Source organism: Eubalaena glacialis, chromosome 3 (genome assembly GCF_028564815.1).
Source record: "Eubalaena glacialis isolate mEubGla1 chromosome 3, mEubGla1.1.hap2.+ XY, whole genome shotgun sequence".
Classification (NCBI taxonomy): Eukaryota; Metazoa; Chordata; class Mammalia; order Artiodactyla; family Balaenidae; genus Eubalaena; species Eubalaena glacialis.
In genome coordinates, this window is record NC_083718.1 from 182,851,065 (window position 1) to 182,872,202 (window position 21,138).

The 21,138-nt window shown below is 49.6% G+C and overlaps 2 protein-coding genes across 3 annotated transcripts; one reads left to right on the forward strand and one right to left on the reverse strand.

Moving 5' to 3' along the window:
- Positions 1–3,685, forward strand: HSPB7 (heat shock protein family B (small) member 7). 2 transcript variants are annotated; one of them, XM_061187072.1, is made up of 3 exons: positions 1–247; positions 705–850; positions 2,015–3,685. In XM_061187072.1, the coding sequence occupies exons 1-3, from the start codon at positions 64–66 to the stop codon at positions 2,192–2,194; spliced, it is 510 nt and encodes a 169-aa protein (XP_061043055.1). In that variant the 5' UTR covers positions 1–63; the 3' UTR covers positions 2,195–3,685. The 2 variants fall into 2 exon arrangements, with proteins under 2 accessions (XP_061043055.1, XP_061043056.1); XM_061187073.1 differs by having other exon boundaries at positions 717–850.
- Positions 3,686–10,004: 6,319 nt separating this feature from the next.
- Positions 10,005–12,215, reverse strand: SRARP (steroid receptor associated and regulated protein). Its single transcript, XM_061187074.1, has 2 exons — positions 12,107–12,215; positions 10,005–10,787 (listed from the first exon to the last, which is right to left on the reverse strand). The coding sequence occupies exons 1-2, from the start codon at positions 12,198–12,200 to the stop codon at positions 10,357–10,359; spliced, it is 525 nt and encodes a 174-aa protein (XP_061043057.1). The 5' UTR covers positions 12,201–12,215; the 3' UTR covers positions 10,005–10,356.
- Between the last annotated feature and the right edge of the window lie 8,923 nt (positions 12,216–21,138).

The window sequence follows — 21,138 nt, forward strand, 5'->3', positions numbered from 1 at the left end:
TGCTGCCCACGCGCCCTCCTGTCTACCCTGCCCACCGGCCAGGGCCCGGCCGCCCGCCCGTGGATGAGCCACAGGACCTCCTCCACCTTCAGAGCGGAGAGAAGCTTCCATTCTTCCTCCTCCTCCTCCTCCTCGGCCTCCCACACCCTTCCAGCCCAGGAGCCACCCATGGAGAAGGCGTTGAGCATGTTCTCCGAGGATTTCGGCAGCTTCATGCGGCCCCACTCGGAGCCCCTGGCCTTCCCAGGCAAGTCCTCCGTGGGGAGGGGAGGTGCACAGGGAGGGGACACCTGCTCCAGGGCACCACCCGACGTGGCTGCAGCTGCCGAGCTGCCGGGAACAGGTGCCGTACAGCTGCAGCCGCGTGTGACCACCGGGACAGATGCGGCCACAGAGACAGATGTGGCCGTGAGAACAGGCAGGCCTTCAAGAAACAGCTCTGGCCTGGGGGTCAGCTACATGCACCCCCACTCCAGGCCTGGGGTGGGTCACTACAGACATATACACACACACACCCCACCTGTGCTGGCTAAGGCCCCATCCCCCCAGCGGAAAAGGTAGGCTGCAAGAGGGTGGGTGGCAGGGCGGTTGAGGAGGAACGGCCGAGGGGGAGGTCAGGCCCGGGGCCAGCCCCTTCCCTCCGGAGAGGGAGCCGGAAACCTGGGTTCTGAGTGCCAGCCTGCCCTCTGCTCTGCTCACGGCAGCCCTCCCCACAGCCCATCCCGGGGGGCAGGGCAACATCAAGACCCTGGGAGATGCCTATGAGTTTGCCGTGGACGTGAGCGACTTCTCACCTGAAGACATCATCGTCACCACCTCCAACAACAACATCGAGGTGCGAGCTGAGAAGGTGAGCCCACTCCCCGCCCCCAGACCCTGGGCCCCACGCCTGTACCCTCTGCCCCGTGTCCCCACTCTCGTGTCCCATCGCGGGACCCCGCACCCTGCCCAGTACCCCCCAACCCCCAGGGCAAACTAGAAGTCTCGCTCCTGTAGCTGGTGGGCCACGGGAACCCCGTCACTGCCTCTCTCTGCCCCAGGCTCCCAGGTCCTTTCTTCCGGAGTCCAGGGCAGCTGAGGAAGCCACAGGGGATGGGGGAGGGGGGGAGGGATGTTGCAGGGAGGTGACAAGGGAGATGAGAGGACGGAGATCGTGGCTGAGGCAGGATAGCCCTTCCTGTGGGCATCTGGATAGGTGGGGGGCTCACTGGTCCCTCACCTCCGGACCCCTGAATTAGGCCCAAGGTTGCGCAGAAGCCCTGCAGTTCAGGGTCACACACACCCCAAACCCCACACTCCCTCCACCCACAGGTCTCAGGGTCACTTGGTCACTAGGGTCTCTGAGTCCCAGCTCCCAGGAGGCCTGCACCCTGGAGGAGGGTGTGGCCCTGGCTGAACAGGGATGCTGCCCCCAGCGGGCCAGAGCCACTGCTGCTCCTTAGGGAAGAGGGTCGGCCCAAGGCTGCCTCTGGATCCCCCTTGGCCTGGCTTTCTCCCCTGAGCACAGGAGGCTGGATGCCCGAGGCGCGCCTCTCAGGGAAGCCAAGGACACCAGTGGGCAGCACGTGCCAGCCCTGCCACCCTCACCAGTGACTCAGCCGCCCCAGGCTCCTCTGGACACTATGTGCTGGCTGAGTCACGCAGGAGGGGCCGCCGGCCGAGCCCTGACGGTGGACACCGTGTATCCGGGTATCCAAGAGGGCTCAGCTCTGCTCTGTGCCATCTCCTTGCTGCTCAGGAGCCCCAGATTCTGCCACTGAGTCTCCTCCCCATCTGAGCTCCCCCACCAAGCCCTTGCCTCTCCCCCGGGACCACTGGAGCTCCTCTAAGCACCTCGGCACCTGTCCCTGCTCAGCCCTGGCCAGCCCCTAGGCCGGGCCTCTGCACCTGAGAGAAGAACCCCTCAGCACATGGGGGTCCAGCTGGGGTTAGACTGGGGAGCAGGGGCTGTGGCTTGACGTGAGCAGGACAAGGGTGGGGGGCAGCCTGCCCTGACCCATTACCCCTTCCCCAGCTGGCAGCTGACGGCACGGTCATGAACACCTTTGCTCACAAGTGCCAACTGCCGGAGGACGTGGACCCCACATCGGTGACCTCGGCCCTGAGGGAGGACGGCAGCCTCACCATCCGGGCTCGGCGCCAACCACACACGGAGCACGTCCAGCAGATCTTCCGGACCGAGATAAAAATCTGAGGGCCTCCCCCTCCCTTCCCCCAACTCCCCCATCTTCTCCCCCACTGGCCGGCCAGAGTGGCTCTCCTGACCCCCTCATGACAGCTTCTGGGACATCTCAGCCCAGGTTCAGGCCCTGACACCTCCACCCCAGACCCCAGGTGGGTCACCCCCTCCAAATGTGGCCTTCTGCTCTACCCAGGGCAGGCCAGGGCCCCCAGATTCCAGATGTGGCCTCGTTCACTTAATCCAGAATAAAGGGATTGGGATGGGGAACAGGAGATCCCGAAGAACCCAGTTTGGGGAAGGGGGTTTGGGACAGGCAGGATCTCTGGGCAAATAATCTGCAGGACAGACAGACAAATTCTGATCTATGGAGTCTCTGCAGGGCAGGGGCAGGGGGACTGGGGACCTGGGGACCTGGGACCCCCTTGGCCAAGGGGAGCGGGAGAGGCAGAGGGAGATCACAGGCAGAGGTGCCCAGCTAAACTGAACTGCCCGGGCACAGGGAGGCCAGAGGAGACAGCCATGATGGTCCACTTCCCCTCTGCTGCTCTCCAAGCCCCGAACCAGCTGCCAGGCTGTCTGCCCACAAGGTGCCCCAGCCAGCCAGCTGTGCCCGCGCAGGGCCACATTGTGTCTGTATATAGATGGGGTTTTTCCAATACAGCTGGTTCGTGATAAACTGTGTGAACCGTCTGTTACCTGCTCATACCCCCAGGTAAGCCTGGGCCAAGGGGTGGGGCTGATCCTTCTCCCTCCCACCCAGAGACCTGGGCTCCCGGGGCTGCCTCCACTGCAGACAGGTTACCCAACAGAGGAAGTATGGATGGGGCTTTGGGTCCTCAAAGTAGGACCCCAGCTTCCTGCCAACCTTCCCTTGTGGCCATTCACCTCCCCCATCCTGCCCTCTGTAATCCGTGAAGCTATAGGCTTGGTGTGTGTATACACACACACACACAAACACACACAAACAGGCATACACACATGCACATGCACACGTGCACACTTATCTTTGTCCTTCAAATACTAAACATTACCACTGGTTAAAGCCAAATTCGGAACGTTCTAAAATCAGATTTACAATCTCCATTCTTCTCAATGGGGACAGAGTCTGAACAGTTGAGCACCCTGCGCCCACAGTCTCCTGCTAGAGAATGTCCTAAGCACAGGAAGAGTCCCCACCCCAGTTCCCTCCTAGTCCCCAGTCCAGGGCAAGGACCTCCCGTCTGCCTTCGTTCTGGGGAGCCCCAACTGCCCCCCGTGACCCTGGCTCAGTCTCCCACATACAGAAGCAGGGGTGATGGGTAAGGGTGGTTCCCAGTTAGTCGGGGCCCCTGGAGCAAGTGGCAAGGCCAGCCTTGGCCCTCTGCACCTCTTTGGTCAGTGTTCTGTAAGGTGCCCTCTCACCCCTGCCATTCTGGGGCCCTTAGGAAATGACTGGGGGTGGGGGCAGAGGAGGGTCCTGGCACTGTACCCTGCACACAATAAACAACAGAATCATGGACTTTTGGAGATCACCCGCCTGAAGTTCTCAAACTTGGGATGGGGCTGGAGGTAGCAGAGTGCGAAGGCTGGGGATGAACAGACATACCTTTCTTGAGATTTGGGGGCAGGGGTGGTAGCTCAAGCAAAGTTCAAGACCTCACAGAAATGTGGGTGTCCTTCGGCCTCCTCCTTTGGCTCCCAGGCCCACCAGGGCAATAATCTGGGAATTATTTCTCTGAAAAACCTTGCATCGCCTTCTCTTCCAACTGCCAGCCCCTGCTACTACTTGCCAGGCACTGTCCCAGGCACAGGGACACCAAAGTTGGGCCAGCTGCACTGGGTTGCTCTTGAAGCCTATTTCGTACCAGATGGGTTCTGAGGACCAGAGAGGCCGAGTGACTAGCCTAGGGTCACACAGCCCCAGGGGCATAGCCCAGCTGAAACCTGGCTGGGAAGCTGACTGGTTCAGGGAGTCTGAGTACCCTTTGGAGGGACTCACACACACCCCCAGGCGCTACTGAAATCGGAGATCCAGGCGCTCCTCAGCGCAGCTCGGGTGCAGATGGGAGGAGGGGAGGGAAGGGGGGGCGCGGTATTTCCAGCCTCTGTGACTCACTGATTCCACTGGGCTATTTGCAGCCCGACACTCATCGGCGAGGAGTTGGGGGGAGGAGCCAGACCAGCTTTCCCCTTCCCTCGACCCCCACTTGGGGTCAGGCTCACCTTGGCGTCCCGACCCCAGCGGCGTCCCTCCCTGGGCCGGGCTGGCAGGAAGCTGGGCTGGGAAAGGGGGCATTTCCCTAGGGGGACCGAATACTCCCCACCCCGCAGGCTCCAGCAGCCCCCTCCCCAGATCCCGGTTTTAGAGGATGAGGGCTGCTCCGCGGACAGAGCGGCCGCTGGGGACGGGGCACGTCTAGAGTGAAGGTGCCCTCCTGCCAAGGTGACCCTGCGGAAGAGGAGGGCGGGGACGTGGGGACTGCAGGCTTTCTTTCGCTGGCTCCGCCCCCTGGCGCCTGGGCTGGCCGCCACGCTTTGTCTCCACTGGCCCCCCACACTTTCTAGGCTAAATATAGGCCTGGCTGCGGGCCCTGGGCCCGGGCCCCGCCCCCGCCCCGTGAAGAATAATTATAGCAGCCCCATCCATTGAGCACCTAGTGTGTGCCAAACACATGCTCATCCCCACAACAATCGCAAACGCAAGGTAGGTACCAAGGAGGACAGGAGGTTCAGAGAGGTCAAGCAACTGGCCCAAGGTCACCCAGCTTGGAAGTGGTATGGTTGGAATTTGAATCATTGTCTGTGACTCTAGAAGGTCCTCTGCTGGGTCACCCCAGATCAGTCCCCCACCACCAAAGGGCCGAGGCAGCTCCCCTGCTCCCTTCCTGTAGAGGGAAGGGGAACTCCTACATCTTAGAGCTTTTAGAGTAGGGGTGGGCAGGAGGCCGAGGTGGTTGAAAAGATGCAGCCTTCTAGGGCTAGAGACCTGCAAGAAGGTCCAGGTCAGGTGGTGCCAGAGGGGTGTGGAGGACTTAGGAGGTTCCATCACTTTCAAAGTCCTAGCCCAGGCCAAAAGCCTCCTCCTCCAGAAAGCCCTCCAGAGCTACCAGCTCGGAGTCACAGACAGAGCCCAAAGAACCCTAGGTCCAAAACTTGTCTTTAAAAGAAGCTCAAATTCAGATGAAAGGAGCACATGCCTGGGGGTGAGGGCAGACCCTGAGGCTTGGTTGGCCAGCCCTGTGTCCTCTGGGAGTCACTCCAAACTCCTCATGCTTTGATGGTAGGACCTAGGCCCAGGGAGGGGTAAGATCTTGCCCAGGGTCACACAGCAAGTCAGTGGCAGAGATGAGGTGAAGACCCAGGACTCTAGAACTTCAGGCCAGAGCTCCTCTACCAGACCAAGCCCCCATCCCCAGGCCACCCTTCCCGGACCCACCTGCAACATTGTACCCCTCCATCTCCCCCTGCCCCCATCCTCTTCCCAGTCTGCCTTGGATCCCAGTTCTGCAATGGCAGAAGATGCCTTATTCTGCCCTCTTGCTCCCAAGCCTGGCATGGGAAAGGAGCTAAGTAAATGTTTGTAGAATTTTTTAAAAAGCTAAGAAGCCTCAGTAAAGGGTGGAGGGTCAATTGCGGACTCTGGAGTCACACCGCCTGGCTTCAAATCTTGGCTCTGCTGCTTCTGAGCTTTGTGATCTTGAGTAAGTAACTTAACCTCTCTGTGCCTCCGTTGCACCATAAAATGGTGCTTAATAGGATCTACCTGCTGTGGTTGTTCTGTAATTCACTTAAGGGGCTTGGCACATGGTGGTTGACTCTAGCCCACATATGCCATGCATTGAAAATGCCCAGAAGGGCTCATTCAGAGGCCTGTTATTTCATTTAGATTTGGATCCTGACACCCCCAGTTCACCCACACTGTCTCTGGCTCCATCAAGACCAAGACTTGGGGGACTTCCCTGGTGGCACACTGGTTAAGACTCTGTGCTCCCACTGCAGGGAGCCCAGGTTCAATCCCTGGTCAGGGAACTGGATCCCACATGCATGCCGCAACTAAGAGTTCTCGTGCCACAACTAAGTAGCCCGTGAGCCACAACTAAGGAGCCCTCCTACTGCAACTAAGGAAGACCTCCTGCCGCAACTAAGGAGCCTGCCTGCTGCAACTAAGACCTGGTGCAACCAAATATTAAATAAATAAATAAATAAATAAATAAATAAATAAGACCAAGACTTGGGCTGGTAGGGCAGAGGAGCTGCCCTGTACCTGGGGTCTTCTTTCCAGGAAAAGCAGGTGAGGCGGAGCTAGAAGGTAGGTTCCCCAGGGTCCTCTCAGAAGACCTGTCTGGGCCCTGGGGGTAGAGGTGGGGGAGAAAAGCACCTGGAATCCTTAATTTCTCAGCATAAACAAAGATCAGGTAACCCCCTCCCAGGGCTGCTGTGAGCAACCAGAGAGAGACGGTGTTTTAGTATAAGCTCAATAAATGCTAAGCTCCTGTTAAAATCTCTGTGCTTGTTTTCTGAACAGGGAAAACCAAGCTTCCACCCTCTGGCTCTGCCCTCAAACAAGAGAGGGTCCTGAGGGGCATGGTGACTTGAGTCTGCTAGGTTGGTGCCTGAAGCAGGAGCCTCTGGGCAGGGGAGGAGGTGTTGTTTACAGTCAGCACAGCTGGCCTGGGGCTCACCCTGGGCAGCCAGCCAGGCCAGTCCTGAGCTCTGAGGCCCTCCAGGGCCTGGACCCAGGGTCAACCTTCCATGGGAGCCTGAGGGCTGCTAGACTGGGTGGGGGCCCTTTGAAGTGCCTCCCTGAAGGGCACAAAGCGAGGCTGCTGGCCCCAGGGAGCCAGAGAGGAGAGAGCAGGACAGCAAATCTGCCCCTTCAGCCCTGCCTTCCTTCCTTCCTTCCTTCCTTCCTTCCTTCCTTCCTTCCTTCCTCCCTCCCTCCCTCCCTTCCTTCCTTCTTTCCTTCCCACACAATTCTTGACCACCTATTATGTACCAGGCACTTTTAGGGCACTGGGGACACAGTCCTGATTAGGCATGACTGCCAACCTGGAAACACATTCACTGATTCACACATTCCACTCACTGGTTCACTAAAGTCTTTCATCTCTTTGTTGATTCATTCTCTCAACAGCTTTTCAGTAAGTTCCTGCAGTATTGTGGGTAGGTAAAGCTCGGAGGGCAAACTACCTCCATTTCAACCCTGGCTCTGCCACTTACTATCTGTGTGACCTTGGGCCAGTTGCTTAACCTACCCGAGCCTCAGTTTCCACATCTGTAAAATGGGATAGCACCTCACAGGACTGTGGTGAAGAGACTGAGCTGTTCTCTTCCACCTGTGTGCCCCCAGCTCAGTGAGGGCCTCACTCACGTGTTCGACCCCCAAACACTCCCTACACACTGCCAGGCCCTAGGCTGGGTCCTTGGAGAATGTTCATTCTTCCTTCCTTCACTCATTCAACACACATGAACAGAGCACCTACAGCATAGTACAGGGATATGATGCTATGACTACATAGTCACACTGCCTGGGATTGGGATTTGGGCTCTGCCTCTTTCTAGTTGGTGACCTTGGGCAAATCATTTCATCTCTCTGTGCCTCAGTTTCTTCACCTGTAAAATGGCAACAAAAATTATACCCACCTCATGGGTCTAGTGTGAGAGGAACTGAGGTGGCATGTGGTGCATATAAAAATATCAGTAGCTATTTTTCTAGATGAGAGGGATGCTGGTTAGAATGAAAGTCTGGCTTCTGAAAACTTGACCCCACCGGGTGGCTGGCCCCATGGCGCCGGCCCCTCGGCGCACAGGTTCCCGCCCTCCCCACCCAGACCAGGAGGTGGTGCCTCCATTCTGATGATAGGGCGACACCTTCTGGCGTAAAGCTAGACCTGCAGCCCCACACTTTTCCTTGTGGGTCTAACTCCCTTTGCAGCGACGTCTTTGGGCTCTTCTAGTCCAGTGATTCTCAGCAGGGGGCGGAAAGAGGAGGGGTTATATGTGGTCCAGACTATTCTCTCACCACCTCCCTAATCCTGACTATCACCCCCCTTTGCCTGGATTAAGGTGCAGCCTCCTCAGCTTCCTCCCCTGCCTTCCTATCCCAGCGCAAGAGCTAAGGAATTTTTTTAAAGGTAGGTCATGTTGCTGTCTGCTCACAATTTCCAATGATCCTCATCTTAGAATAAAATAAAAAGACCTCGGGAATTCCTGGTAGTCCAGTGGTTAGGACTCCGTGCTCTCACTGCCGGGGACCCCGGTTCAGTCCCTGATCGGGGAACTAAGATCCCACAAGCCAAGCCAAGCCATGCAGCACTGCCCAAAAAACAACAAACAAACAAACAAAAAACAAAGACCTCATCGTGGCCTGCAAGGCCTCACATGATATGGTCCCTGTCACTTCTCCAGCCTCTCTGTTTCGAGTGTGTACATGCATTGTCTCCCCCAGCTGGAGGATAAGCTCCTTCATGGCAGGGCCTCGTCTGTCTATCACTGCTCCATCCCAGGGTCGAGCCCAGAGATTAGCACACAGTGGGTGCCCAACAAATACTTGGTGAAAGAATGAATACTCCAGCCAGACTGAATAACTTTGGTCCTTCTCCTTGGAACACTCCCCACCCCGGCCCCCTTGCCTTTGTATGACTCACTCACTGGTCAGATTTTAGTGTAGATGCCACTTCCTGCAGGAAGCCCTCCTTGATCTCCTCTCCCTAATGGGCTGGGCATCCTCCGCCAGCCCCAACATCATTCTCTGTGCCCTTACTGTTGCACTTACCAGAAGCTATTGCAATAGTCACCTTCTTCTTGCCTCCCCCACCAGGCTGTGAGCTCGTTGAGGACAGGGTCTGCTGTCTCTAGATCCCCTCTGTTTAGAAGAGACCCTGCCAGGATGAGAGGCCATCTGCTCTACGGTTAAGAGCAAGAACTTGAGCACCAGGCTGGCTTGGGTTCTAATCGCAACTGTACCAGTCTATGGGACCTTGAGCGCATTCCTCAACCTCTCTGTGCCTCGATTCTCTAATCTGTGAAATGGGTACAAAACAGTGCTTCCCGGTACTGACACTTGGAGGATGTCACTTCCCTGGCACAGACCAAATGGTCAGTACATGTTAGCCACTAGTGTTTGTAGGAACCTAGCAAAACAGTCATTGAATAAATGAACATTCAGCAATTTTAATCCAAGAGCCTTGAGACACTCTTCCTCAGATGAATCTCACACAGCTCTGTGCATCTCTTAGACCTACACCTCCCCTCACAGCAACCCCCACTTCCTGCTGAGGACAGGACTGCCCTGCGGGGTAGGGACAAAGCCCCCAGCCCCCTTTTCTGTATCCCTAGAGGCCAGTATAAGCCTGGTATGCAGCTCAATAAATAATATCTCTTATTTTCATTCATTCAAACATGATACTCCATTCCCTTTCTGAGCACTTCTGCCCCCTCTTGAGAAGCCAGTTCCCCTTACTTCCCATCCCACCTGGGCCTTTGATTCTCCCATCCTGAGTCCTGTGCCCTCCGGGTGATCCCTAGTGACCTACACACTTGCACGTGAGCTGACAGCAGGCAATGTGCTACCCCTGCCCATTGTGCTGGGAGGTTCTGACTCCTGCTCTGGGATGAGATGCCAACCAGGTGACCCTAGGGAGGATGGTTTGCAGTGCTGGCTCCTTCTCATCTTTTAGAGCATACTTTGTTACCCACTCAGAGAGGCCTTTCCCAATCACTGTATCAGAAAAGCTCTTTGCCCCATCATTTTCCATCCCAGCACCCTGTTTCAGTTTCTACACAGCACTCATTACACTGTTCAAAATCATCTTTATTAGGTTACTTAACCTTTCTTCCCCACCCCCAAGAGTACAAGCTCCAAGAAAGCTGTAGTATCTTCTTTAGCACTTTGCAGGGCCTGGCATGTGGGAGATGCTCCTTCAGAATTGGCTGTGTTAGTGAATTAGTCTCTTTCTACGTGGCGTTGCCTTATCCTGCTTCCGCTGAAAGGCGAACAAAGATGGAGAGGATGGAGAAGTAGGATGCTCGTGGCTGTTTCAGATGTCCCTTAGGGACCTAATGCTCCTTTCTTGGCTCAGGCACAGAAGACTTCTGCTTGGCTGGGGAAGAGGGAGTGAACCCTGGGAACTGCATCCGCTGAACTCTGGAGCTTGGGTTGCCAGCCCTTTCCTCCCTTGGCCAGGCTCTTCCAGTTAATCAGCCTGCCCACAGACACAGGAGGAGAGGGCTTTGAGCGAGACTATGACCGTTCCCCAAGCTGAAGACCTTGAGGACACAGTCTTCACAGGGCCCCCCTTGGCTTCAGGAGCCCCCTGGAGGCAGAGTGGGCTGGCTGGGGAGGAAGCTGGGGCCGTAGTCTCTCTGCAGGGTGGCAGGGGGCCCCTGGTCTGGGCAAGGCCTCCCCCACCTAGGGGAGCCTCCTGAGTTACATGGGGGGGCCGGTTTTCCCCACATAACAAGATGTAAGTCTTCATTGGAGGGATGACAGGTCCTAGGTTGGGACTAGGGACGCGGGGTGGCCCTGGGAATGCTGCCAGGGAGATCTGTTTCCCACGAGTACAGTCGATAACAAAAGTTAGGTGAGCTTTGGGGATGGCCTTCTGATGGCGGGCCGGCTTTCCACCTAGAAGGAAGGAAAAGACCAAAGATTTGTGTTAGCACTGAAAGGGATATGGTTCCATTAATTCATGTGTTCATTCACTTGTTCATTCATTCAACAGGGATTTTTTTTAATTTAATTTTTATTTTATATTGGAGTGTAGTTGATTTACCATGTTGTGTTAGTTTCAGGCGTACAGCACAGTGATTCAGTTATACATATACATCCATCCATTCTTTTTCCGATTCTTTTCCCATATAGGTTATTACAGAATACTGAGTAGAGTTCCCTTAACAGGGATTTAACTGCGTGTTAGTTGACGCACAAAGATGGGAAGACAGTGGGGCCTGAGAGCGTGGATTTCAGCACTGGGGAGACCTGAGTTTAAACCTGGCTTCCCCCCATATCAGCTCTCTGCCTTCCCGGAACATGGAGGCCACTGCCTCAGAGCCTCTCAACCCCACTGTGCCCACGAGCTGCCTGAGCATCTTGTTGACATGCAGATTCTGGTACAGCGAGTGGGTCTGGGCTGGAGCCTGAGGGTCTGCATTTCTAACAAGCTCCCAGGGAATGCCGGCGCAGCTGGTCCACGGGCCACACTGTAGTGAGTAGTAAGGGGAAAGCCCCGGCCACCTCCTACAGGTGAGGAAACTGAGGCTCAGCTTGTACAGATGTTGGTGGTCCTCAGGGAACACCATGCTGCTCTTTTTCCTTCCCCACCCATAATCTTGTCTATCGGTCCCCTCTGCCCCGGGGATCCCTGCTCTGTCCACCCCACCAAACGGGGAGAAGCCAAGAACCAATCAATCGATTTATCAATGAAGCAAGTGCCAGAGCACGTCTCTCTGAATCCAAAGCCTGTGCTCTTAGAAAAGTAACGTTTCAAGTTACCCAAATAATAAACAAATCCATCCTCTTTTAACTACGTGCTCTTCACTACGACACAGGCTTCAGAAGGAAGCTTCTGTGCTGGTAGGTTAGTAAACACAGGAAATACAGTCGATCCTTGAACAACATGGGTTTGAACTGCGGGTCCACTTATATGCGGATTTTTTTCAATAAATACCAATTACTACACAATCCGTAGTAGGTTGAATCTGTGGATGTGGAAACTCAGATACGAAGGGCTGATTGTAGTTATAGGCGGATTTTCTACTGCGTGGAGGGTCAGCGCCCTTAACCCCCAAGTTGTTCAAGGGTCAACTGTAAATGAAGCCCACCATGGCTTGAGAATCCTGGCGGCCCCGGAGGGGAGGGGTCTGCCCTCTGCTGCCGGCCCCCCCCCCCCAGCCTGCCCAGCCTCCCTCAGCTGCAGGGCTGAGGCACCCTCTGCCACCTCTTACCTGAGCTAGTCTCCAGGTCCGTCTCCAGGCCCCTGACTTTGGGGCAGGCTCTCAGGTCTCTGGGGTCTTCTGTTGGGACTGTTACTGATTCCATAGCGCCTGGCTCAGCACTGGCAGAGGCAGCAGTTGTCAGCAGCCTTTTCCAGGATGCAGCTCCCACCCAAGGACCAGACGTTTTATATTTACCAGCTCCGGATCCGCTGAGTGAATTCCACCACGAGCCACAGGAACTGGCTTGGAGCAGTTGGGGGATTGCTTTGATCAACGGGGTTATGTCAACAGGATTGCTGTTGGGTCACTGGGAGGTAGGCCTTCTACCAAACAGATACTGTTTCCTCCAGCTCCAGCTGCTTCCTCACTTGAGACAAGCCTTGGAACCTTCTCATCCAGGCCTCAGTTTCCCAAACCTCAGTCATTCTCTGGCTGCATTCCCAGTTTTTAGTTGCTTTTAGTTTTGTTTCTTTCCTACCTAAGAACTATATGGAATACTACTGACAATATGTCCATGTCTTAGTCGGTTCGAGAAGCAATAGACTAGGGGAGTTAAACCACAAACGTTTGTTTCTCACGGTTCTCAATGCTGGGAAGTCTGAGATCAAGGCACCTATAGATTTTAGTGTTTGGTAAGGACCTGCCTACTGGTTCATAGATGGCTGTCTTTCCACTGTGTCTTCACTTCACAGAAAGTGCAAGAAAGCTCTCTGGGGTCTCTTTTACAAGGGCACTAACCCCATCATGAGGGCTCCACCTTACCTAGGGCCAGTATCCTGTTTTTCTCCATCCTGAATCCCTTCAGGTTGCACCGTTGGGGTGGCTGCATTGGCTGGTGGCTTGATGGCTGCAACATCCTTTGTTTACTGTTATGGCAGGTGACATTCTTTGTCCACAAGAGGAAACTTGGTATGGCTTCATTAACCAGAAACAGTAGTACTACTATAAATAAGTAACTATGTACGGTAGAAGATGGTACCCCAAAGATGTCCATGCCTTAATCCCCAGAACCTGTGAAAAATGTTACCTTACACAACAAAAGCGTCTTTGCAGGTGTGATTAAGGGTATTCCAATTCTGACACCAGTTCTGATGTGTTTTGTTTTGTTTTGTTCCACATTACCAACCAATTAATTCATTTCTGACATTACCTACCTGGAGATAGCTTCATATCTCACAGGCTAAGAGTTCAGTCCTACAAGACTGCCCCTGCCACAGACATCAATCACAAGTCCTGGCTGTCACCTGTGCTTCTGACCTACAGATGGGAGAGGGTCCCACCACGCACTCCTTGGATTCGATTAGTTTGCTAGAGCAGATCACAGAACTCAGAGAAACATTTTACTTACTAGATTACTCGTTTGTTATAAAAGAATATAACTCAGGAACAGCCAGATGGAAGAGATGCACAGGCGAGGTATGCGTGGAGGGCTAGGAGCTTCCACACTGTCTGAGAGCGCCACTTTTCCCCAATCTCCACGTGTTCACCAACCCAGAAGCTCTCCAAACCCTGTTCTTTTGGGTTTTAATGGAGGTTCGTTACATAGGCACGACTGATTAAATCACTGGCCTTTGGTGGCCATCAATCTCCAGCCCCACTCACATCCCGGAGGTCAGTGGGTCGGTGGGACTGACAGTTCCAACCCTGTAATCACATGGTTGGTTCTCCTGCCCCCATTCTTAGGTGACACAGGGGCTTTCCAAAAGTCACCTCATTTACATAACAAAAGACACCCTTTTCACTCTTCTGACTTGGGAAATTTCAAGGCTGTTAGGAGCTCTGTGCCAGGAACCAGAAGACCAAATATATATTTGGTCAGAGGTGTGGACTTTGAGATAGGGATATTGTCCTGGATTATCTGAGTGAGTTCAATCTAATCACACTAGTCTTTATAATTGGAGACCTTCTCCTGGCTGGGTTAGAAAGAGATGTGACAGGGACTTCCCTGGTGGCGCAGTGGTTAAGAATCCGCCTGCCAACGCAGGGGACACGGGTTCGAGCCCTGGTCTGGGAAGATCCCATATGCCGCAGAGCAACTAAGTCCGTACACCACAACAACTGAGCCTGCCTGCTAGAGCCCACGAGCCACAACTACTGAGCCCGCACACCACAACTGCTGAAGCCTGTGCGCCTAGAACCCATGCTCCACAACAAGAGAAGCCACTGCAATGAGAAGCCCGTGCACCGCAACGAAGAGTAGCCCCTGCTCGCCGCAACTAGAGAAAGCCCACGCATAGCAACGAAGACCCAACACAGCCAAAATTAATTAATTAATTTATTTATTTATTTAAAAAAAGAAAAAGATGTGACAATGGAACGAGGCCAGAGACCTATGAAGTGAGGGAGACTCAATCTGCCATTGCTGGTGTTCAAAGACAAACTGGTGGTCCAGTGGTTAAGAATCTGCCCAATGCAGGGGACGTGGGTTCAATCCCTGGTCAGGGAACTGAGATCCCCCATGCTGTGGGGCAACTAAGCCCATGCGCCGCAACAACTGAGCCTGCGCTCTCTGGAGCCCGCGCACCACAGCTAGAGAGAGGCCAATGCAGCCAAATAAATAATTTAATTAATTAAAAAAAAAAAAGACGAACTGGGACATAGTAAACACTTTAAGAGTTTATTTGAAGAAAAATGGACTTGAATCAGGTAGCATCCAATCTAGAAGATAGAAAGGAACTCTGTACAAAATGAGAAACTTATAGGCAGAAAGGAGCAGGAATAGGAAGTTATACTAGGCAAAAAAGCGGGTTGGTTATCACAAGGTTACTTTCCTTTTTGGGAGGGCAGGGGTCTATCAGGCACCTAGCTAGTGCCAATCAGGTGTTTCCTGATTGAATGGTTTAAGATTCCATTTCTGGGAGAGCCAAAACTGTAATTAAGTTAAATCTTCATTTGGTGATGTGAGGCTTAGCATAAGCAACTCCATTTCAGGCTTGTTGTCTTGCTTTGTTTTGTTTTTGTTTGTTTTTATTGAAGTATAGTTGATTTACAATGTTGTGTTAGTTTCAGGTGTACAGCAAAGTGATTCAGTTATACACATATAATATATATATTTCCTGATTCTTTTCCATTATAGGTTATTATAAGATATTGAATATAGTTCCCTGTGCTATACAGTAAATCCTTGATGTTTATATATATATATGTATATATATATAGTTTATATATAGTGGTGTGTGTCTGTTAATCCCATGCTCCTAATTTATCCCTTCCTCTCTCTCTTTCCCCTTTGGTAGCCATAAGTTTGTTTTCTATGTCTGTGAGTCTGTTTCTGTTTTGTAAATAAGTTCATTTGTATTATTTTATTTTATTTTGTATTATTATTTATAAACCAATTTTTTACTGAAATATAGTTAATTTACAATGTTGTTGTTTTATGCCCATTGTTGTCTTGTTTTTAACACTGGCTTCGAAGAGGTGGAGGGAGGCCATGAGCCAAGGAATGTAGGCAGCTTCTACAACCTGGCAAAGGCAAGGAAAGGGATTTTCCCCTAAAACCTCTGTAAAGGAACGATCCTGCCAACATCTTGATTTTAGCCCACGTTGGACTTCTGATCAACTGACGATAAATTTGTGTTGCTTTAAGCCACAAGACTGGTAATTTGTTACAGCAGCAGTAGAAAACCAATATGCTATATAAATATCAAAGAAAATTTAAAATTACATGCACCCCAATGTTCATAGCAGCATTATTATTTTTTTTTTAAATTTTGAATTTCAGATAGATAAGGAATAGTATTTTAGTATACGAATGTGGCTTTCTTTTTTTTTTTTAATTATTTATTTATTTATTTATTTTAGTTTTGACTGTGTTGGGTCTTCGTTTCTGTGCGAGGGCTTTCTCTAGTTGTGGCAAGCGGGGGCCACACTTCATCGCGGTGCGTGGGCCTCTCACTATCGCGGCCTCTCTTGCTGTGGAGCACAGGCTCCAGACGCGCAGGCTCAGTAGTTGTGGCTCACGGGCCCAGTTGCTCCGCGGCATGTGGGATCTTCCCAGACCAGGGCTCGAACCCATGTCCCCTGCATTGGCAGGCAGATTCTCAGCCACTGCGCCACCAGGGAAGCCCGTAGCAGCATTATTTACAACAGCCAAGACGTGGAAGCAACCTAAATGTCCATCAAGAGATGAATGGATAAAGAAGATGTAGTATATATATACAATGGAATAGTACTCAGCCATAAAAAAGAATGAAATAATGCCATTTGCAGCAACATCGATGGGCCTAGAGATTATCGTACTAGGTGAAGTAAGTCAGAAAGAGAAAAAAAAAAAAGAAATAAAGAGATATGATATCACTTATATGTGGAATCTAAAATATGATACAAATGAACTTATTTACAAAACAGAAACAGACTCACAGACATAGAAAACAAACTTATGGTTACCAAAGGGGAAAAGAAGTGGGGGAGGGATATATTAGGTGTTTGGGATTAGCAGATACAAACTACTATATATAAAATAGATAAATGACAAGGTCCTACTGGTTAGCACAGTGAACTATATTCAATACCCTGTAATAAACCATAATGGAAAAGAATATGAATATATCTATATCTATATAACTGAATGACTTTGCTGGACACCAGAAACTAACACAACATTGTAAATCAACTATACCTCAATAAAAAATTTAAAAAACAAAGAAAATCAAACAAACTTAAATTCTAGCTAGATATTGTTGCCTGTGTTGGATGACTTAAAAGGTGACTGGGCAGTGTATATTTTACCACAATTTAAACCAAAGTGACTGGGTACGTGTGAAGAGTATGCACTCCTGATATCGTGTGATGAGAAGGGCACTTCTCATCTGTGTTCTCCTTCCTCAAAACCCATAACCCTGGTCTAATCATGAGAAAAACACTGGAAATATCCAAACTGAAGGGCATTCTGAAAAATACCCACCCAGTACTCTTCACAGTGTCAAGATCATGAAAAACAAGGAAAGACTGAGAAACCGTCACAGACCAGAAGAGGCTAAGGAGATCTGATGACTACATGCCATGTGGGATCCTGGACTGGATCCTGGAACAGAAAAAGAACATTAACGGAAAAACTGGTGAAATCCAAATAAAGTCTGGAATTTAGTTAATAGTCATGTACCAATGTTGTTTCCTCACTTTTGACAAATGTTTCATGGTCAAGTAAGATGTTAACAATGGGAAAACCGGGTGTGGAGTGCACAGGAACTCTCTGTACTATCTTTGCGACTTTTAAATAAATCTAAAATTATTTTAAATTTTAAAAAGTATTTTTAAAAAGTGAGTGGGTCAATGTTCATTGCAGCTCTATTTACAATAGCCAGGACATGGAAGCAACCTAAGTGTCCATCGACAGATGAATGGATAAAGAAGATGTGGCACATGTATACAATGAAATATTACTCAGCCATAAAGAGAAATGAAATTGAGTTATTTGTAGTGAGGTGGATGGACCTAGAGTCTGGCATACAGAGTGAAGTAAGTCAGAAAGAGAAAAACAAATACCGTATGCTAACACATATATGTGGAATCTAAAAAAAAAAAAAAAGGTTCTGAAGAACCTAGGGGCAGGACAGGAATAAAGACACAGACGTAGAGAATGGACTTGAGGACACGGGGAGGGGAAAGGGTAAGCTGGGACGAAGTGAGAGAGTGGCATGGACATATATACACTACCAAATGTAAAATAGATAGCTAGTGGGAAGCAGCCACATAGCACAGGGAGATCAGCTCGGTGCTTTGTGACCACCTAGAGGGGTGGGATAGGGAGGGTGGGAGGCAGATGCAAGAGGGAGGAGATATGGGGATATACGTATATGTATAGCTGATTCACTTTCTTATAAAGCAGAAACTAATACACAATTGTAAAGCAATTATACTACAATAAAGGTGTTTAAAAAAAAAAGTGAGTGGGTACACACTGCTATATTCAAAATGGATAACCAACAAGGACCTACTATATAGCACAGGGAACCCTGTTCAATATGATATAACAACCTAAATGGGAAAAGAATTTGAAAAAGAAGAGATACATGTATATGTATAACTGAATCACTTTGCTGTACACCTGAAACTAGCACAACATTGTTAATCAACTCTACTCCAATATAAAATAAAAAGTTTAAAAAAAAAGTGAGTGGGGAGGACTCTCATTTGATGTTAGTGGACACCTCTTTTCTCTGAAAATTGAAAATTCAAAGGAAATGAACATCAGGAAGACAGACAATCACAAGTGTTAGTGAGGATCTGGAGAAACTGGAACCCTCTTAGATTACTAGTGGGATTGTTAAATGTTGCAGTCACTTTGAATGGGGGGGATAAATTAGGAATTTGGGATTAACAGATACACACTACTATATGTAAAATATATAAACAAGGACCTACTATACAGCACAGAGAACTATATTCAGTATCTTGTAACAACCTATAATGGAAAAGAATCTGAAAAATAATATATATATATGTATAACTGAATCAGTTTGCTGTACACTTGAAACACTGTAAATAGACTATACTTCAATTTAAAAAAATGGTGCAGTCACCTTGGAAAACAATTTGGTAGTTCCTCAAAATGTTAAAGATAGAGTTATCCTAAGACCCAGCAATTTCACTCTTATGTATACACCCAAGAGTGAAAACATATGTCCACCCAAAACTTGTACACAAATGTTCATAGCATCGTCATTCACAATAGCAGAAGTGAAAATGATGCAAATGTCCATCAGCTGATGAATGGACAAACCAAATGTGGTATATTTATACAGTGGAGTATTATTTGACCATAAAAAAAGAGTGAAGTACTGATACATGTTACAATGTGGATGAAGCTTAAAATCTAAGTGAAAGAAGCCAGTCGTTAAAGACCACATGTTGTATGATTCCATTTTATAAAATGTCCGGAATAGGCAAAGCTGTAAAAACCAAAAGTAGATTGGTGGTTGTCAGGCGTTGGGGGAAGGGAGGAATGCGGAGTGACTGCAAGTAAGTATGGGGTTTCTTTGGGGAGTGATGAAAATATTCTGAAATTAGATAGCAGTGTTGGTTGCACAACTGTGAATATACTAATAACCACTGAATTGTATACTTTAAAAGGGGGAATTGTATGGTATGTGAATTATATCTCAAGAAAGCTGTTATTTTTAGAAAATGAGCTCTATCCAGTCTTCCCTGAATGAACTATTTTTTTCTAGGTAACCATATGGCCCTAGTTGATGAGGGAAAGTTCTTGTTTATAGAAGAATTCCAGCTAATAAATGCGGAAAGAATGATAGGATCAGAAATGCATCATTTTACAACCTCTAATTAAATTATTGACTCAGACAAGCATCTTCAAAGGAAGAAACTATTACATGGAAGGTTGATGAGGAACTTTCCGAAGAGGGAATCAGGCTGCTGCCACCCAAACCCACCAGCCATCTTAGCAATTTTTTTGACAAGAAAGGAAGGATAGGGACTTCCTTGGCGGTCCAGTCGTTAAGACTCCGCACTTCCATTGCAGGGTGCACGGGTTCCATCCCTGGTCAGTGGGGAGAACTAAGATCCACATGCCTCACAGTGCAGCCAAAAAAAAAAAAGTAAGAAAGAAAGAAAGAAAGGAAGGATATCCTAAGTACATTTAGCAAAAGTTAACTGTTGAATCTGGGTAATAGGGGTATAGAAAATATTTCGTTATTTTCACTACTCTTGTGTACTTTACAAAGTTTTCAAAATGAATTTAAAAGTGTCAAGGATGTGTGCCGAGGATGTCTGTGAAGAGTAAAGGAAACCATTCCATGAAAAGTGAGCATTTATAAATAAATACACTGTTATATAATTCATGATTTTTAAGATGTTTATAATCAAATTGATAAACTAAATTGTATAAATAGACATTTGTCAGTTTATCTACAGCACTTCAAGTTTATATCCACAAGTTGGTCAACCAATTAAAAAAATCTCCTTATTGGGAAAATGCAAGGTAGCCCATGTGTAAATAGTGACTGAGCTTTGGGAAGACTTTAGGGTAGGGGGTGGATGAGGTTTAGGCCGGAGACTTCGGAGATGGTGACGGGCCCTGTGTGTCACTCTGAGGGCTAAGGGGAAGAGGGGGTTAGAGGGGGAGGAGCTCGGGGTGAGGGAGCCAGTTAGTAATACACTGGAGGAATGGCCCCTAGTGAGAAACCAGGCAAGTCAGTCCTTCACTCATTCAATCAACACATGTATACTTACTCCTGCCCTGTCCCAACCACCCTGCCCAAATTTTTGCATTTCTTCCTCTCTATTACTCTAAAGAGTTTCTGTCATCTCACCGTCATTTAATGAAGACCACTATGGGGTCCAGATTTTATTCAACCAACTGTGCTGTTAGAACCATTCTCAGCTGGAACATTAAAACACCGAAATCTCTGTAATGTGCATTTGTATCGAGACATTCTGCCAAGTCTAATGTAATCTCCCTTCCTCCTGGACCTAGCACCTTTAGAATCCAGCTACACCTATATTCCCCAGGTTTCAGCTCATTTATTAGTTAAGGTGCTCTCTCTCTCTCCTTCTCTTCCTCCTTCCCTCCCTCCTTCCTTCCTTTCCTTTCTTCCTTCCTTTCCTTCCATCCCCCTTCCCTTCCCTTCCTTTCCTTCTTTCTTTCTTGTGTGTAAGCCATCTCCATAGTCAGACTCTGTGCTTGTTCCCTAGGGCATTTTGGAATTAGACTCTCTTTATAGATCTGGAGACAAATGAAGGATGGTGGAGTGGTCTCTGAAAGGAAGCAGCATCTCCTTGCAAAATAACTTCCTACTATGAGGTTATTACATGCTCTCCAGGGAAAGCAGGATCAGCCCATTCGATGGGAGGAAGGGCTGCTTCTGTGGCACGGGAGTTTCATTGAATTCTGGATTTGGGGAGTCAGGGAACTCAGTCATCTGCATCCACCCAAACATCCCCATTTTGATTCCTAAGTGTCCCTTGTTCCCAGTCAATGCATCTGGCCCGTTGCAGTTATATGCAATTATATTACAACTTACATTGCAATTATATTGCAGTTTAGCAACCCACAGGATCAGCTCCGTCCAATTTTTGACTGCATA

Bases quoted from the DNA above. Each gene is read 5' to 3' on its own strand.
- HSPB7 (XM_061187072.1), top strand. From the start codon at position 64: ATGAGCCACAGGACCTCCTCCACCTTCAGAGCGGAGAGAAGCTTCCAT. The intron at 248-704 runs GCAAGTCCTCCG...TGCTCACGGCAG, and splicing joins GGAGCCCCTGGCCTTCCCAG to CCCTCCCCACAGCCCATCCC. The intron at 851-2,014 runs GTGAGCCCACTC...CCCCTTCCCCAG, and splicing joins TCGAGGTGCGAGCTGAGAAG to CTGGCAGCTGACGGCACGGT.
- SRARP (XM_061187074.1), bottom strand. From the start codon at position 12,200: ATGGAATCAGTAACAGTCCCAACAGAAGACCCCAGAGACCTGAGAGCC. The intron at 10,788-12,106 runs GTAAGAGGTGGC...CCTTCCTTCTAG, and splicing joins GGACCTGGAGACTAGCTCAG to GTGGAAAGCCGGCCCGCCAT.